The sequence below is a fragment of the Cinclus cinclus genome, chromosome 15, assembly GCF_963662255.1.
Source record: "Cinclus cinclus chromosome 15, bCinCin1.1, whole genome shotgun sequence".
In the NCBI taxonomy this organism is placed as follows: domain Eukaryota; kingdom Metazoa; phylum Chordata; class Aves; order Passeriformes; family Cinclidae; genus Cinclus; species Cinclus cinclus.
The window spans coordinates 325,420-343,326 of record NC_085060.1 but is presented as its reverse complement, the minus strand read 5'-3'; the positions used below and the strand labels follow the sequence as shown (position 1 = coordinate 343,326).

Sequence of the window (17,907 nt, the reverse complement as noted above, 5' to 3'; positions counted from 1 at the left end):
GGTATACCTCAAGACAATTAGGATGGAAAATGATTTTGCAGACCCCTGGAGGAGGTTCCCCAATGAAGTTGTTTCCCCTGGTCCTGCTGCACAGCCCAGAGTGGTGCTAACACTGGGATTTGCAGGGGTGGGGACATGGGGGGGGCATTTTTTTTCTGTCCCATCAGAACTCCGGGAGAACTTGGAACCCTACTCAATGGAACAAGACACTCTGACTCACACTCAAGAGGTGTGTATTGAGAAGTATGTATTGATGGCACTGTGAGTACCTCCCAGGGCCATGGCATTACCCTCATCACAAGCTCGACACCGACCACCCAGCTCCCACTGTGGACTCCAGGTGATGTGTTCCAGTCCCTGATGGCTGCTGCCACAGCCTCCCAGATGCCCCTGCCTGGGCAATGCTAAGCTTCTGGGAGCTGTGATGACTCCTGGCACTGCCAAATGCTTCTGTCTCTGCTGATCTCAGCCGGGTGCAGAGCCAGCAGCTCCAGTCTATGGCATTTCCCTCCAGCTGAAGCAGCAGGCAAGGATTTAAGTCCTGCCGGTGGGAGGCACAGTATGACATGGTGCCCTCCTCATGGGGTGCTGGAATGCCCAGTACCTGCCCCCACAGAGGCTGTGGGACAGAAACGTGGCAGCAAAGAGGTCCCTTCCCACATTTTTGGGTGCAGGAAGGGTGTTTGTCTTTTCTGCAGGAACAGCCGCCTGGGACGCAGCTCGGGGAGCCTTTCCCTTCCTCCCCACAGAGTAAATGGCCAGACATTTACCGAGATTGAGATTACAGCTCACATGTATCTGGATTTCTGTCCCACTCACTGTGCCTGGGAGAAAGCAGGGGGCACTTTGGAAACCCTGCCAAGCCCTGTTCCTCTGCCCAGGGGGAACAGAGGTGGGAGAGAAGGGGCTGACAGTTTCCCTGCCAGCAATGGGATGCCAAGGCACAGCTCACCCACAGCAGGGTGCCCTGGGGCAAGTGTTCCTGTGCTGAGAGCGATGCAGCTGTCCGGAGCAGCCTCTGGCCCTGGGCAGCAGGCTAAGAGTGAGTGTACTTGTGCCCGCCCAGCCTCGGGACTCCAGCAGGGCAGAGAAGCGAGCCATTGTCCCCGCACAGAGTCCACGGCTGGTACAGGCTGCGGGTGGGACACAGCGTCTGTGCCATGGCCGGACTGGTCCAGCCAGCAGTGATCGTGGTCCTCCTCTGCTTTGCTGCACATCTGGAGGCCAGCCCGGAGCTGTCTGGTGAGTCAGGGTGAAGGTGGGGAGGAGGGGGATGCTGAGCCCTGCGCTGGTGTGATGGGAGTTCAAAGGGATAGCAGGTTGGTGGGGTAGGGACAAGTGAGGTATAAACCATGGAGGGTCCAGACTGAGTTTCCTCAAAATGCTGGAATTTCTTTATCGCTGCACAGGGCTGTTCTCTGAAAACACACTGCACACATCCCACAGCCCTGGTGTGCATAAGAGTGGCTCCCCAGCTCTGCTGTGCTCCCTTGGATAGTTTGTAGGCAGAAATACAAAGAAGCAAACACCAAGCCAGTCCCTGAGCTTTGCTGAGCATCCCCTCAGCCACGATGCTCATGTCCTCGGTGCTGGGAGGTGTGTAGACCTGAAGGAGCACCCAGGGCTGCCCTGCCAACCTTCCCGGCTCTAAGAAGGGAAGAGTTGGGTTGAAGCTGTACCTGGTCCTTAGATGGAGCTGGTGACTGTGCTCCAGCTAGAGCCACTTATGAATGGGGGTGCTGCAGGGTGCCATGCCATGAGACACAGCACGGGCCAGAAGCTCTCCCCAGGGCCATGTCAGAGAGCCTTATAGATGTAGAAAAGGCAGAAATCTTGGACCCCTTCTACCCCAGCTCTTTGAACATCCAGGACAGGAACAGGCAGGCTGGGCACGATGCATTCCCCAGGGATCATCTGGAAGCAGCCATGCACACCTTCCATCAGCTCAGCCAGGCCCAGATGGTGACAGCCTGATGCTACAGGGTGGGCTGTGGTGAGAAGGATGTGATTTCATCTGGGCAGAGCTAACGGCACAACCACAGCACCGGAGACTGAGTCAGCTGCAGTGGCACAAATTACTCACCAAGTCTGCCTGCAGCCTCCTTGACATGGCTCCACCCAAAAAACATCTTCACAACTGCTCACTGGCCCAAAATAGTGTGATGGAGAAACCTCTGCCCCTATGGTGGTGTTTGAGCCTCAGTTTCAAAACAGAGACCACTGATGCCTTCAGCCGGCTTGACAGCAGAACAGGATCTGCCTCAAGGCTGGATTTGGGGAAACCAAATTCTTCTCATATTTCTCCCCTGAGTTTCCTGTCATGCCTGGAATTTGGCTGAGCCCTCTGCATGCAAGGCTGCACAGCAGCAGGGGGTTTAGGCAGGCCTACCTCCATCAGTGTCAGGTATGGGCAGGGTTTGGAGCCAGTGGGTTTGGAGCCAGGGCTAGGCAGAGGCCAAGGCTAGGGTGGCTCTGAAACCTTCAGGAGAGCCTGACTGCTGCCAGGTGTGTGGCTGGTGCTGCAGGTGTGGGACTGCTGCAGGGGATGCAGAGGAAGGGGATGAGGGCTGGCAGCCTGAGCAGGGTCCTGTGCCTCTCACAGCTCTCAGCCTCCAGTGACATGGGGCAACCAGAGGAGGGAGACAGGACAGGGCTTGTCCTGCCCCCTTTTCATGAGCACTGCACCCCAAGGGTCTGATCCAGCTCTGTGCCATTCAAAGAGCATCTTTGCATTGCACTGGAAATTTTACCTGGCTAGAACACTTTGTCTGCTGCCATCTGCCCTCCTGTACCTCTCCTTTCCTCTCTCCTCCAGCATGCAGGGAAGCAATCGAAGGCTTGCTTCTGGGATGCAGTGGCCACCCACTTGCCCATCCCAGCTTGTGAGGGATAATGCCAAGGGAGAGATAAACTGTGGGCTGGAGGCAGCTCCCAGCTGCACCCGCTGACATCCAGGGAGGGATGCTGACTGCAGATGCCGAAGGGTTAGTGACTGAAGGTGAAAGGGTCTCTTTGTGCTGCTGAGCCTGGCACCAGTTTGCGGCGGGGGGGGGGGGGGGGGGGGGGGAGGGGGGTGTGGAGCTAGTGTTCCCACCTTCTTGTCTTGGTTTGTGGGAGTTTGACACATTGGGATTTGGGGAAGAACAGGGTGCATGTCCTGCCCTGGGCCCCAGCAGTGACCTGAGGTGCAAGTTCCTCCAAAGACCCCACAGCTGGGGTTTGGGGTCTGTGATCTGCTCAGAAGCCCCATGTTGCCCTGTTCCTATGTCCCAAGCCTCATAATGATGCTTCCCCTTTGTTTTTGTTTTATTTGAAGATGCATAGTACTTTGTTCAGGGCCTACACATCACATTTTGTGTTACATGTTAAGGCCTTGGAGAGGCTGGGCAGGACAGTCCCACTTTATTGTCCCCTGTAGGGAAAACAATGGGGGCAGTAGTTTAGGACACAGTCTAGGTAGGATTGAAAGAAAGAAGCATTCTGTGATAGGAATTCAAGGATGGAAGGGCCAGTGCCCACTGAAAGGGTTGTGGGCCAGGAATAGTTCGCATCAATACACTGGGATTCTTCAGCAGAGACCTGAGGTCAGCTGGGCTCAAGTGATGACTTGGTGGCTCACACTCATCCATACTGGACCAGCCAGTTGTGGGAGCTTGCAGCAGCCCCTGGGCCCTTCTCTCCTCTAGCTCATGGCTCAGCTTGTGACAGACTTGAGAAAGAGAACTTCCTCCTCACCCTGACTCCAGGGATCATCACTGGGGGATCATCTCAGGCTTACTCTTGTTCTCACCCCACCATGGCCCTGTAACAAGCCTGGATTTCTCTAAACACTGGACAACTCCTTATGGGATTTCCCAATCTTCTATGACCTGCTGTACTGCCTCCAGCTTTCCTTTCCTGTTGCTAACCAGCTCAGCTATTCCATGCTGCTTTCCAGGCTCCTGGCAGCAATGTTGTATGCAAGGTTTGCTATAAGCCTGTCTTCTCTGCTGCTGTCCTGCTCTGATCCTGTTCAGCCTCTAAGTGCCTCATCTCAAGATATCCCCACTGCCACCAGCACTTGAGTGCCCAAGTGCCCCTACTGCCATGGCCCTGGTGTCTCCTCTGGACAATGCCACCCCTGCTTTCCCCTTCCAGGGTACCTGCGCAAGGTGCTGAGGAACCACACTGCCCACACCTGTGATGGAGAGCAGCTCCTCATCATCTGCCCTCGCAAAACCACCATCAGTATCCTCGGGGCCTTCTATGGGCGCCGAGTGCCCAGCACCAACCTCTGCCCCAGCCCTGACAATGCCACCCAGGAGAGCACCGAGTGCATGTCTGCAACTGCCCACCTGGTAAGGGAGGGATCACAGGGGCCAGGCCGCACAGCCCTCTGGCTCCACATCCCTGAGCTGCCTGTTTGGGCTGGGGGGCTGCAGGCAGTGCAGCTTCTCCATGTCCAGAGGGGGTTTTCATCAGCATCAGGATTACAGAATCACAGAATCAAAGAATCACAAACACTTCTTGAACTCCGTTAGGCTTGGTGCTGAGACCACTTCTCTGGGGAGCCTGTTCCCAACCACCCTCTGTGAGAGGAACCTTTTTCTAATATCCAGCCTAAACCTGCCCTGACACAACTTCAGCCCATTCCCTCAGGTCCTGTCACTGGTCACCACAGAGGAGAGATCAGTGCTTGCCCCTTCCCTTCACGAGGAACTTGTAGACTGAAATGAGGTCCCCCTCAGACTCCTCCAGGCTGAAGTGTCCTCAGCCAGTCCTCATAAGGCTTCCTCTCAAGGCCCTTCACAGTATTTGTTGCCCTCCTTTGGATGCTCTCTAATAGTTTAGTATCTTTCTTATATTGCAGTGGCCAAAGCTGCAGACAATATTCAGTGAGGCTGCCCCATGCAGAGCAGACCTGTACAATCCCCTCCCTGGCCTGGCTGAGCCTGATGCCCCTCAGGACATGGTTGGCCCTCCTGGCTGCCAGGGCACTGCTGACTCATATTCAGGTTTTTGTTGACCAGGACCCCCAGGTCCCTTGCTGCGGCACCACTTTCCAACATCAAATACCCCAATTTGTCCAAACACCCAGGGTTGCCCCATCCCAGGTGCAGAATCCAGCACTTCCCCTTGTTGAACTTCCTATGGTTGGTGATTGCATAGTCCTCTAACTTGCCAAGGGCTCTCTGTGGGGCCTCCCTGTCTTCAAGGGAGTGAACAGTTCCTCACAGTTTTGTATCATCTGTGATTCACTGTGGGACCCTTTTCCTAGACTGTTTTTGGAAGGTAAGGGTGGAAGAGATGTTCTGCCATGCATCCAAGAGTAGAGCCTGGCAGGAGGCACTGCTCTGTCCTGAGCTGGCTTTTGGAGCAATCCCACAGGAAGCACCAGGCTCACAGAAGGCCCTGGCATCTGGGGCTGGCTTCTGGGAGAGGGGCAGTGCCATGGCCAGGCTGTTGGGCTCATGAAGTGAGACAGGACCCCATGAGATGCTGCACTCAGCCCTTGGCTGCATCCCATGGGGTTAGCACCAGAGCGTGGCTGTTCCCCCACCAGAAGCAGCACCCATCCGTGCTGGCAGGTCCCAGGGTTGGGTTAATGAAGCAGACCGAATGTGTGCCTGTTTGATGGCAGCAATAGGTGTAGAGAAAGGGCAGAAATGCAGAGGTTGGCAGAAGAAAAGGGATGAAACCTCCTCAAAGCTGATGCCTGGGTCCCTTGATGGGGGCATAATTTCATATGCTGCTTTTCTAAGATCCTGTTCCAGCTCCTTGCTAGGGCTGGGGCAGACCTGCAGCAAAGCCAGTGACTGCAGCTGCCTACAGGAAAGGGAATGAGCTGGCGAAGATGAAAAAGAGCTGAGGATCCAGTGCCCTGCTTAGGAGCTCTCAGGGCTTTCCTGCCTGGTCCAGCTCCAGCCATACATCCCCTCCTGGGATTCTGCATGTCCCAGGAGCTCTGCAAGCACCAAGGCAGACCACGCTGGCATGGCGCCAGGCTGACCCCATGAGTTACCCTGCAAACACAGGTCAGGATCCCCCTCTGTGCAGGATGGAGAGTACAGCTTGGCACAGGTGCTTGGGAACTGAAGGGCAGGTTGAGAGCAGCTGGTCTGTGGAGCTCAGGTCCATACTGGGTGAACAGTGGGGTGGCCATGCTGGCACAGGGTTAGGATACACACTGCTGCTTAAGGAGCAGGGATGTCTGAAGGGCAGAGAGCAGAGCTGCTGCCAAGGCTCAGCTCTGTTCAGGCAGCAACTGGGAAGAGAGATTGCTTGTGTTTCCTTAGGGAATCTCCTTTCTGGCAGCCAGTGAAGACCAGCAGAGGTTCAGTCCTGAGCTGGGCAGGAGGGACAGAGACAGAGGAGGGGAAGGGGACATGACAAGGGGAATAAACCACTCCCTGCTGGGGCAGCTTCTGCTCTGCTGCGGAGGTACTGCTGTGGGACTTGCAGGGTCAAAGAGGGGGACACAGGGACAGGGAGTCCCACAGCCACCCAGGGCCGGGCTACCAGAGACTCCTGCCGGAGCCGAGGGCCAGCGCGGCCACTCAGGGGAGAGAGGCTGCGGCCACCCGGGCCACCTGGGTCACCTGGGTTACCGGCGGGGCCCGAGAGGCCCTGGCTGAATTCTCGCCCCCACCTTGTGGCCGGCGGGGACATTGCAGGGACCTTGGGGACATTGCGGAGACCGCGGGGACATTGCGGGGACTGTGGGGACATTGGGGGGACCGCGGGGACATTGCGGGGACATTGCGGGGATATTGCGGGGTCCTTGGAGACATTGCGGGGACCGCGGGGATGCGGGGTAGCGTCAGTGCGCACCTGTACAGGTGTCAGGCATGCGTGGAGTGCTGTGGTACTGGGATGCCAGTACAGGTAGTAGTACACCTGTGCTGGCACACAGCTCACTGTGGGTGCTGGGGCGGAGCTGGCTGAGGAACAGGCACTGGAATTTTGATGTCTGCGCCAGGGGTGGGCAGGAGCATCTATGGGACACTTATGAGAGGCCACTTCCCTAAGCCTGGTGATAGCACTGATGCACAGGAGGTGAGAACAGCCTCAGGACTTCTCATCCAGCTCACACCTGTTCCACTCTGCTCTCCAGAAGCTGCTGGCTGAGTGCCAGGACCAGCAGTGGTGCCAGTTCTCAGTGCACAGCCAGGTCTTTGGGCCAGACCCGTGCCCTGGGACACACAAGTATCTCATCGCTTCCTACAAGTGCCGGCCAGGTGAGGTGGAGCATGGTCCGGGCAACACTGCATGGGCTCTCCCTGACCTCAGCTGCTCAGAAAGGGGCAGGAAGGAGAGCATGGCTGCTCCTGTATCTCACAGCCCTCTTTCAACCCTCCCCTTGGCCTGAAAGGGGCTGCAGGTGATTCAAGATGCATTGGGGCATTCAGGCATGTCACTTCCTAGGGAACCATCGGGTCAAGACCGTGTGTGAGAATGACAAACTCAGGCTGCAGTGTCGACCAAAATCCATCCTGGCCATTTATTCTGCAAGTTATGGACGGTTCCAGCGGGGCAAACCAGAATGTGATGCCTTGAACACTGGAGGACCCCATATAGGTATGCCAGAATGGTTTGAGACAGAAATGCGGCAGGAGCCACACAGAGAGCATGGCACAAGTCCACCACTGGGCTGTACCTGTGTCCCTTGGCCTCTGCTGGCTGATGCCCAGCAAGGAGGGGCAGGCATCTCTGGCCATGGGTCCATGCCTCATGTCTCTGCAGAGTGTGTGGCTCCAGATGCTCTGCACAGGGTCTCCAAGAAGTGCCACCGCAAGGGGAACTGCACCGTGGCTGCTGACAAGGCCACCTTCGGGGACCCATGCCTCCCTGGCATGAAGAAGCAGCTGCGAGTCTCTTACACCTGTGGTGAGAGCTCCCTGCGGAGCCAGGGGCACACGGGCCACTGGTGCAGTGTGTGCTGTGCCCACCCCATGCCAGGGGAGGGGGTGTGGGGCTCCCCGGGGAGGCAGGGGCTGCAAGGGAGGAGCAGGGTTATGATGCTTGGTGTGTGCTCTCCTTGCAGTGTCCAAGCAGCTGCTGGAGGAGGTGGGCCCTGACACCTCGGACCCCTTCCTGCTCTCGGACTACATGCACGGTAATGTGGGGGGAGGAAGGTTCCACCACAAGCAGTGTGGCACCGTGCCTGTGCTTGGGCGAGCCAGCCCTTCTATGGTTTGTCTGCATCCCTTGTACCAGCTCCAGCCTAGCATCTCTGTCCCGTTGTGGAAGCCATCCCGTGGTCAGTGCCTATTCTGACGGGATGGAGGTGGCATCTGCTGGGAGCAGGGGAGAGGAAGACACACAGGGTCATCCCTGCAGACAGCAGAGCACTTGTGCAGAAAGGATGAAGTGTGTTGTAGGGAAGGACAGGCAGGAGCAGGGAGCCGGGGCACTGAGAGCACCTCGTGTCTCAGCCTGCACCCCCTTGTTACTGCAGGTGGCTGGTACAAAGGGCCCAGGTTCTCCAGGCTCCAGGAAGACCGCATGATTTTTACTAGCTCTCTGGCAGCTTTTGCCCACCTTTGGGGTACGTGCCCTCCCTAGGTCTCACGCAGCACCCAGAGAAACAGGACAAGCTGGGTGTGGCTGACATCCCAGATGGTCCCAGCTCAACCCAGGGTTCATTTCAGAGGCAGCCAGACCCCAAACCTCTACAGCAGGGCCAACAGGCACACAAAGGTGCAGGGCACCAAGGACCCATGCTGGGTTTGGGGGTGGGCAGGTAGGGCAGTAGCTCAGAGGTTGAACAAGCCCCAAGTCCCACAGCAGCAAGAATCACGGTGTGGCTACAGTCCTGCCTGTGGATCCTCCTTTTCCAACAGGCCAGATTACCCACTGGGTCTTTTCCTTCCTGCCCTGTCTGCAGGCACTAATGGAGATCACCTCTCTGCAAGCAAAAAATTTCCCTTGCCAGGGGAAATTACTCATTTAATCCCCCAAGGGATTATTCTTTCCCCTCCTCTGCCTACCCAACATCCCAGTGGAGGTTTCCTTTGGGGAAAGGCACATTTCAGGACTGGTGGGTGCTGATGAGGCTCTAGGTGACACTTCCATGATCACTGGGGCAAGGTCTGTCCTGCCTCTGCAGCCTGGGTGGTGAGGGTATCCCTGCTCCCCTCCTCTTACTCCCGTATGCCTGGCAGAGGGCCTTTGCAGGCACTGATACCCCACAGACTGCAAAGCAGTTTGTACCCTGGTGTCTTTCTTTCCTTTTTTCCCTCAGGTGTTCCAGAGAAAGTTGCCCTCTACTTTCTTTGTGGAGTCTCAGGAGGCCTCATGCTGCTGCTGTGCATCATTAGCCCCAAAACAACCTTCTTCCAGGAAATGGGAGAGGCTCTCAAAGATCCAGAGCTGGGGAGCAGCTCAGAGCTGAGCAGAACCAAGCTGCGGGATGAGCAGGATGAGGACATTGCTGATGACAGCTCCTCAGACTCCTCCTTCCGCCGCCTCACCCGCACCTACCGTGCCACTGACAGCATCTTCGGCCCTGAGCTGACCGCAGCCATGGAGGGAGCCATGGAGCACCAGGGCCACAGTGGGGATGAGATCTGGATGCCCAAGGAGTCAAGCCCATATGTCATACACAAGATCAAATCAGCCACCAAATAAGAACTGAAAGAAAATGGCAGGAGCGCAGCAGAGGGGTGAGGGCTCAGTGGGATCTGACATCAGAGAGACCATAAGAGTTTGGGATCCCTGGGTGACTGCACACCCTGAGCAGAAGCAGGGTCATGGCAGCTCTCCAGTGTGTCCAGCCACACACTGCTCCACCAGCATGGAAACCTCTAACCCAGGGGTGACGTGCAGTCCCTCAGTATGATGAGGGGCTGTGGAATGGTTCTGTGGGCCATGGGCTCCTTTGCCATAGACACCACTAACCCTAACCTAACCTCCCTGTTTTCAGCTTGCATCATCTGGCTCTAGAGTTTAATCCTGCTCAGCTGTGCCAAGCCCACCCTGATCCCTTCAAGGCTGTTTGCTCCTATTTCTCTTTGGGTACCGGCTTCCACTCCTGGTGCTGCAAACACATCCTGCACTGGGGAACTGTGCCAGTGGCGGATAGGCAGGAATGGCCAGGACACAGGGAGAGGCAGGTAGAGGGGGTGTGCAAGCACAGCAGGCATCAACAGCACATCCCCACCACGGTGCATGTCATGCAGCCCTGCTGTTCCAAGGAGGCTACTCCCCAGGCTGGGGCCACTGGCACCTTGGTACAACACTGGCTCTCACCTCCCTGCAGGCATTCAGGAGCTGTGTCATCCCAGCACGCATTGCTCTGTGCTTTCCTCTCTACTTTCCCCAGGGGCAGGAGAGCCCCAAGTTTTAACTTACTGTGTTTTTTTACAATGAATAAATGCAATAGCTCTTAGGCACAATATCTCCCCCTGACCTCGGTCATTAGTAAAGAAAAGAGGATAAAGGAAGAGGCAACGTTCAGCCCTCCCTGTCAGAGAAGTACCTTGCTTTCCATCAGTGCTTCTGGCACTGGGCCATGGGAAGCAACAAGTTGGGCCTGTTTCACCACAGGAAAGGATAAGGGGAAAAAGCAGTCCATCTGGCTCCCAAGAATGATGCTCTCCTGTCCTTGCTGCTCTTCTTGAGCCTGGGGCTTCCCATCCGGTAAGCAATCCTGAGGCAAAGGCCCCCAGATACTGAGCAGCTTCTTGGCAGTCCTGCAGTGCCAGGACGCCAGCCTGGGGTCTGGGGTCTGCTCCAACTCAAAAAGGCAGCACAGGCTTTTTTAGCACTGTGGGAATAGGCTAGATGGGAGCAGCAACCCAGCTCTCCTCATGAAAGGGACATGCCAGGAACAAATGCTCTTGAGCCAGCACATAGCAGAGTCTAGGAGGAGGAGCCAAGGACCTGATTTGGGGGTTTGCTGAGGGAATGTCTGAGCCCAAGGAGGACTTGTGGAGCCCTCACCTCCAGCTGGCTCCCAGCATCCTTAGATTGTGGACAGGATCGAGACCACAGCCTTGTCTCAATGCTTGGACAGCTGACACAGGTCCTCCTGCACACCCATGGCCTCACCTTGCACTTCTTGCTCTCCTCACTCTTCTCCCACACACCCCATGTCCAGGGGCAATTTCAACTTGCATGGTGTGAGTCACACCCTTGCAGCAAGGCTGGGATTCCCAAGAGCCTCACCAGGAGCACCAGCATGGCAGTGCTCTGGAGACTGGAAAAGCCAGCTTCCCAATGTCAAGCCTGGGCAGGACAGGCAGACATGAACCTGTCCCAAAGCAGGCAGCTCATCCCAGCCTCCACAGAGCTGTGGGCCAACTTGGATGGGAGTTTTGGCTGAGGATCTTATCACACAGGATAACCACATTTCCATTAGCACTGGGATGTGTCCTGGCTCTGCCTGAAAAACAAATGTATTTTTGGCTGGGCTATGCACTGCCTTAACACGCACAGGGAAAGGCAGGCACCTGGATCCCACAGGGTCCCAAACCAACAGCAAGCAAGCCTCAGAGAGCCCCCAGGCCAAGGACAGAAGCAGTGACACCAGGAGAGCTGGGGCTGGAGAGAACAAGTGACCAAGGAGGGAACAAGGTGGGCTGGAGCTACAGCAGCTCTGACCAGTTTTGGGGACTGAAGGGACCTGAGATCTGTGGGACCCAGGTTTGAAGCTCCACTGAACCTGCGAGGAGAATTCTGCTTCTGGTTGTCCACAGTCTGGGTCTTCCTGCTGGAGATGGGGCAGAGCTGCCCACATGCAACCCAAGCCATGTACCTGATCCTGCCCACATGGCCCTTGGGCAGCAGGTTTAAATCCCCTGTGCCAGATGCTGGCACTGTTGTTTCCCTAGCCAGGGGTTCATCAGCTCCACCCACAACAGCAGCACACGGGTGCATGATTATCTGGAAGGATTTTCTTGGGTTAAATTTAGGAATTTGAAAGGGTTTCTGGGAATCTGGGGGAAGCTCTCCTCTGCCGCAGTGCTGAGCTCACCTCAGCAGGGGCTTCACTTGCAGCAGAGCTCAGTCCAGTGCTAAAGCCCCCAAGGGCTGCTGAGGGCACAGGACCAGTGTATAGTGGTGGCATGAGAGCAAAGAACTGCTGGAAACCCACAAAGGAGCAGAGTGATACAGTGAGCATCAAGTATATGAACATGGATCATGTGTCTGACACATGAAAAGTGGGCGGCTTTTCCAAGACTACTTTATCAAGGAACTAAGCAAGCAGTGGGTGTGAAGATTCTGATACATTCCTTCCCTGACACATGGAAATTCAAGCCAACTGACAGCCTGAGCGAGCTTTCTCTGAGCTTTCTCTGCCTGGCAGCAGGGCAGGGGTCTCCCCAAGAACTCCAACGCTCACAAGGCTGGTCCTTGATACACGCAGAGCGCTCTTACCCTCAGCAGATGTTTGATAAGCAGCCAGTATCTCATACAACCCCATAGTACAGCGCCTGTGATGTGTGCCTTGGCAACTTTGACTCTGTCCTGGTCACTGTGGGCAATGGGGCAGTCCTGTGAACTCATCCTGAACTTAGTCAGTCATGTCTGTACAACACCCCATGAACACTGTTCTGTGGTACCTCAGACAGTGAAAGTAGGGTTAGGCTAGATACGACAAAAAGATCTTCCCTGGCAGGGTGGGCAGGCCCTGGCACAGGGTACCCAGAGCAGCTGTGGCTGCCCCTGGATCCCTGGCAGTGCCCAAGGCCAGGCTGGACACTGGGGCTTGGAGCAGCCTGAGACAGTGGGGGGTGTTTTCTGCCCACGGCAGGGGGTGGAACGCAACGAGCTTAAGGTCTCTTCCCCCTCAAACCGTTCCGTGATTCTCCAAGCGATCCGAACCCTCTGTTCCCGACACTGGGTGCACGGCCAGCACACCCTGCCCCCAAACCAGAGTTCCCCAGCCCGGTAGGAAAGGGCAGCTCCGAGGTCTGGGACCCACAGCCGCGGGTGCGGACGGAGGCAGTGGAGCCAGTGGCCGCTCCGCCCACCTGGGAGCACGGCACGGCCAGAGCAGCCGGCACGGCCAGAGCAGCCGGCACGGCACTGCCCGCTCGACGACCCAGCCGCCATGGCCGCGCTGCCACCCCCGCAGAACGGATTTAAACGGCGCCCTCTCCCACCAATCACCGCCCGCCCGGCGCCGCCCTCGCCCCGCCCCTGCCGCATGCTCGCCCTTCCATTGGCCGCCGGCCTTGAATTTTAAACCCTGCCGCCCTGCCCCTTAGCAACTGCATCCCTCTGCGCTCGGCGATTGGCCGCTGCCTGGCACCGCCTCGCACTCTGATTGGGCAAGGCTCGGCCAGTGCTGGCCGGCCGCTACCGAACTGCTACTTTCAAAAGCGCCGGGGCCGGCGGTGCGGGCACAGCGCATCGGGCTATGGGTGAGTGGGGGGACACCCCGGGGGAGAGGGCACCCCGAGGGAGAGGACACCCCGGGCCCGGGGGAGTGGGGTCTCCGAGGGCTGCGGCGGAATGGGTAGCTCTGGGACTCCTAGTTGGTGGTAGGCGTGGGGACCCTGGGGAGTGCAAGGGAGTAAGGGCCTCCAAGATCCCCGGCTCCCCTGGGAACTCCGGGGGATGCAGGGGAGGGGGGAGATTTGGGACTCCTGACTCCTCCAGGGGACCCTGGGGGTTGTAGGGGAGGGGGGATCTCCAAGACCTCTGACTCTCCGAGGAAGTGCAAGCCCTTGCATCCTTCTCTGGGATGCAGGAATCTGGGAATTGCCTGTCCCCTCTCCCACCTCGCCTAGCAGGGTGCTTTTGGTGGTGATCTTTGGCGTCTGTGTCCCTTCCTCCCTGGGAGCACACCTAGCCAGATTTGTCCCTTGTCTTGGGGCACTACCATGCTCAGGGCAGGGGTCAGTCCTGCTGTGCTAACGCCCAGGAGGGACAAAGGTCCCCCTGCTCGCCCCCAGTCTAGCAGGGTGTCTCTGGAGGAATGCAGGTAGCAGCCTCTATCACATCATGCTTTGCCCCCAGCTTGCTCACAGAGACCACGGGAGAGAATGCCGCTGCCGCGCCATGCCAAGATGCTGACCACTAAGCAGCCCCGAGCAGGCAAGGTGGGCCCTGCTACAGAGAATGTTGACCCTGAGAAGGTGAGCACTGACATAGGAAAGGGTTGTGGGGAGGCTCCTGTGGGGCAGGACCACCTCTTTTAACAGCCTCTATTGCAGGAGGAGAGCTGTCATGCTAAGAGGTCTTCGTCATCACCCCAGGGTGGGCCCAAGAAGAGATCAGCATTTGGAGACATCACTAATGTGAGTGCTTCTGTGAGGGTGGGGGCTCTGGTGCCCCCTGCAAGCCCCCCATGGTGGCGGGGCTTGCCCCATGCCAATCAGGAAGAGGCGAGGTCTCCCTGCAAAGTGTATCTTGCCTTCCACTGTGCAGCCCCTCTATGCCCTTATCCAAACAGGCTCACAAGAACCAGGTGGTGGCAGGGAAGAAGGAGGCTGTGAAAGTTGCTCCACTCAAGGCACAGAAGGCACATAATGCCTTGGGGGTAACCAAGAACAATGAGATCAACTTAAAAAAGTGAGTAGCTGGGGGCAGGGGTTTGCTGCAAACTTGTCCCATGGGGACAAGTAGTAGGAGCTTCCCTTGGATAATGGAGGCTGAGCCAGATGCAGGAGGGAACTAGTATATCTACTATAAATGGCATCAGGTTGTGGCAGGGGAGGGTTAGGTTGGGTGTTAGGAAAAAAATTCTTCCCCAAAAGGGCTCTCTAGCCCTGGCACAGGCTGCCCAGGACAGTTGTAGAGTCACCTTCTATGGAATGATTTAAGTCATGTAGATGTGGCTCTCGGGGTCGTGAGTTAGTGGTGGGCATGGCAGTGCTGGGGGAGCTGTTGTCCTCAATATCTTTAGAGATCTTTTCCAACCTAAGTGGTTCTAAGAGTCTATGGGGATATTTTAGGGGTGATTTTGCCTTTTCCTGGAAGGCCCCTTTCAGCCAAGAAATTTGGTCTTCTCCTAGCAATGATTTATGATCTTGTCCTTCCCAGGCCCATGAAGAAAACTCCCCCAACAGCTCCTGCAGAGCCCAAAGTGAATCCTGTGCCAGAGAAGCCAATGTCTGTGCAGGAACTGAAGCCCCCTGAGGAGAGGGTAGGGATCCTGGGCTGGAGCATTGCCTCAGGCCTATCACAGCATTGGTCTGTGGCTGCCAGTGGTGGTACTGGGGCACCAGGTAGTGCTCTGGGCTGTGGAGAGGCTCCAGCCAGGGTGATGGAAAGCTGGGGAGGGGTGCAAAGTGCATCACCATCTTCCTTCAAGAATCCTCCCCTGGGAAAGAGTGGGGTGGGGACTGCAGGGTGATGAGGGCAGGTAGGAAAAGGGGGGTGCAGAAGGAGCAAGCAGCCTTGCTCTGACAGGGTGACTGGCACACACAGGGCCTCCTCCTTATGCTGCCTCTTCCATACCAGCAGGTACCAACAGTGGAGGACATTGACAAAGAGCAGCTGGGTGACCCCTATGCCAGTGCAGAGTATGCCAAGGAGATCTTTGAATACATGCGGGAAAGAGAGGTGGGTGATGCCTGTCCAGGGGGTGACAGCCCTGTCTTGGGGAAGGAGTGGCTGTAGGCAGGGCCATGGACTGCCCAGAGGCTCTGACCACCTGGCAGGGGCCTGCACAGGGTGAGAAGGGGCTTGTTTGAGGGTGGGGATGTCTGTCCTGTCCCTGACAGCTGGCTCTTTGGCAGGAAAAATTTTTGCTTCCTGACTACATGGAGAAGCAGACAGACATCAATGGGGACATGCGTGCCATCCTTGTGGACTGGATGGTGGAGGTGCAGGTGAGAGGGCACAGCTTTGGCACATGTGACCTCAGTGCACTGGCAGAGGCTCCTGTGAGCACAGCCAGTGCACAGCTGATCCTCCCCCTGTGTGGGCTAGGAATCAGCCTACATCCTTCCTTCTGGGCCTGACCCATGAGCACCCCAGACTCTGTGAGAGCTGGGTGGGGCTGGGCAGGCCAGACTTCTGTCTGACACTGTGGTCTGACCCCTGCTGTCATTCTTGCAGGAGAACTTTGAGCTGAACCATGAGACATTGTACCTGGCTGTGAAGCTGGTGGACCACTACCTAGTGGAGGTGGTGAGCATGAGAGAGAAGCTGCAGCTCATCGGCTCCACTGCCATACTCATTGCCTCCAAATTTGAGGTGACTCTTTGTGTGCTGTCCTGGGATGCAGGGGCAGAGGGGCTGTGCCTCTGTGGTCCCTGTGGGGTTTTGGGGAAGGCCAGGCCATTGGCCTGAGAGCTGCCAGGGTGGCATGTCTGTCATGTTCCTCCTTCCCATCCCAAGGGCTGTGAACACAGTCATGATGGGCTGAAACCTGTGTCCTGGTGTCACTGGAAAACCAGCTTCTCTGCTCTGCACAGACCATCAGGATACCTTAGTTTGCCTAATACAGGCATGGACCTCAAGCCAAGGGCTGGAGGAGTATGGACATCACAGAAGTCCTGCAGGGTGTTAACAATCCTTGCTGAGTCCAGCAGCATGTGAACACTTAGAGGGCCTTGTGGGATGGCTAGGATCTCCTGGATGAGGCCAGGATGAGCCCCCACTGGGTGCTGAGCGGTTGTGCCCCTACAGGAGCGGTGCCCACCATGCGTGGATGACTTCCTCTATATCTGTGATGATGCCTACAAGCGGGAGGAGCTGATTGCTATGGAGATGAGCATCCTCAGCACCCTCAAGTTCGACATCAACATCCCCATCCCCTACCGCTTCCTAAGGCGCTTTGCCAAGGTAAGAGAATTTGGGGGGTGGGCTGGGGACCCCCAGGCACCCCTTCTGCTGGCTCCATGGGACAGTGTCTTGCATCAAATGGGGTTTCAGGCTCCCAGTTGGCAGCAAGGAAACTTTGTCCAGGTCCCCTCAAGAGGGTTGAGGGGTATGAGGATGGTGGTCTTTGATAAGCTGGGTGTGTAGGATCCCTGTCCTGTGCCCCAGAAGCAGCATTCTAGATCCTGAAAAAGGCTGGGAAGGGGAGCAGCTTAGCTCAAAAGACTGTGCCTTTCCCTGCCCACCGGCTGTAGTGTGCCCGTGCCACCATGGAGACACTGACGCTGGCCCGCTTCCTCTGCGAGATGACCCTGCAGGAGTACGACTATGCTCGCGAGAGCCCCTCGAAGCTGGCTGCCAGCTGCCTGCTGCTGGCACTTACCATGAAGAACCTTGGGGGCTGGGTGAGTACCTGTCTGTGCTGAGGCACCCTGGGAGGCACTGGACCAGTAAATTGGGTGATGCATGAGTGCTATGATCAGATGTGGATGCTGGACAGGGAAGATGATGGCTGTCTTGTCATTGAGAGGACACAGCTTAGCCCTGCTGTCCCCTAGCAGACCCCTACACTGGAGTACTACAGTGGGTACAGTGCCCAGGACCTGCACCCCCTGGTGAAGAGACTGAATTTCCTGCTCACGTACCAGCCCCGTGGCAAGCTGAACGCTGTGCGCAGCAAGTACTCACACAGGTGAGAGTCATGGGGCTCTGTCCCTGCTGCATGGGGTGACACCACCAGCATGGACCCCCGGGTTCTCTAGGGATCTGGGACCACTGCTGGGTGGGTGTGAGGGCTGTGGTTGAGGTCTAAGACAACGTGTTCTTTCCAGGGTCTTCTTTGAGGTTGCCAAAGTCACCCCCATGGATATGCTCAAGCTCGAGGAGACACTCACTAGCTCCTAGCCCTACTCTGTGAATAAGCTTGTAAATAATGAGGTACCCTCAAGCAGGGTGGTACCATGTAAATAAGTAATAGTAATTTTAGCTGAGGAAGAGGTTGGGGGGGAAAAAAAAGTAATGTATTAATAAAATCTGTTTGTTGTACATGCTGGCACTGGAGACTGAGCCCCAGCACTGTACTTCCCCTTGTTGTGATGGGACAGTGGGTGAGAGCAAGGTGATGAATGGGGAGCACAAAGCTCAGGGGTG

At 56.7% G+C, this 17,907-nt stretch overlaps 2 protein-coding genes across 6 annotated transcripts; both read left to right on the top strand.

The window, feature by feature from the left end:
- The first annotated feature begins 186 nt into the window (after window positions 1-186).
- On the top strand, window positions 187-10,378 carry LOC134050174 (protein eva-1 homolog C-like). 3 transcript variants are annotated; one of them, XM_062503065.1, is made up of 8 exons: window positions 187-1,242; window positions 4,138-4,337; window positions 7,094-7,217; window positions 7,405-7,557; window positions 7,723-7,866; window positions 8,024-8,095; window positions 8,438-8,527; window positions 9,224-10,378. In XM_062503065.1, exons 1-8 carry the CDS (start codon window positions 1,161-1,163, stop codon window positions 9,607-9,609), a joined length of 1,251 nt encoding a protein of 416 aa, XP_062359049.1. In that variant the 5' UTR covers window positions 187-1,160; the 3' UTR covers window positions 9,610-10,378. The 3 variants fall into 3 exon arrangements, with proteins under 3 accessions (XP_062359049.1, XP_062359050.1, XP_062359051.1); XM_062503066.1 differs by lacking the exon at window positions 8,438-8,527; XM_062503067.1 differs by lacking the exons at window positions 187-1,242; window positions 8,438-8,527 and adding an exon at window positions 2,801-2,984.
- Window positions 10,379-13,291: 2,913 nt separating this feature from the next.
- On the top strand, window positions 13,292-17,846 carry CCNB3 (cyclin B3). 3 transcript variants are annotated; one of them, XM_062503064.1, is made up of 12 exons: window positions 13,292-13,349; window positions 13,948-14,066; window positions 14,145-14,228; window positions 14,384-14,502; window positions 14,974-15,076; window positions 15,397-15,495; window positions 15,672-15,764; window positions 15,994-16,131; window positions 16,567-16,722; window positions 17,013-17,162; window positions 17,316-17,449; window positions 17,589-17,846. In XM_062503064.1, the coding sequence occupies exons 1-12, from the start codon at window positions 13,346-13,348 to the stop codon at window positions 17,659-17,661; spliced, it is 1,272 nt and encodes a 423-aa protein (XP_062359048.1). In that variant the 5' UTR covers window positions 13,292-13,345; the 3' UTR covers window positions 17,662-17,846. The 3 variants fall into 3 exon arrangements, with proteins under 3 accessions (XP_062359048.1, XP_062359046.1, XP_062359045.1); XM_062503062.1 differs by having other exon boundaries at window positions 15,394-15,495; window positions 17,319-17,449; XM_062503061.1 differs by having other exon boundaries at window positions 15,394-15,495.
- Window positions 17,847-17,907: the final 61 nt, after the last annotated feature.

Excerpts from the sequence above, each read along its gene's own strand:
- LOC134050174 (XM_062503065.1), top strand. The coding sequence starts at position 1,161 with ATGGCCGGACTGGTCCAGCCAGCAGTGATCGTGGTCCTCCTCTGCTTT. Across the intron at positions 1,243-4,137 it reads GGCCAGCCCGGAGCTGTCTG|GGTACCTGCGCAAGGTGCTG; the intron begins GTGAGTCAGGGT and ends TTCCCCTTCCAG. Across the intron at positions 8,096-8,437 it reads GCTCTCGGACTACATGCACG|GTGGCTGGTACAAAGGGCCC; the intron begins GTAATGTGGGGG and ends TTGTTACTGCAG.
- CCNB3 (XM_062503061.1), top strand. Across the intron at positions 14,067-14,144 it reads AGAATGTTGACCCTGAGAAG|GAGGAGAGCTGTCATGCTAA; the intron begins GTGAGCACTGAC and ends CCTCTATTGCAG. Across the intron at positions 14,229-14,383 it reads CATTTGGAGACATCACTAAT|GCTCACAAGAACCAGGTGGT; the intron begins GTGAGTGCTTCT and ends TTATCCAAACAG.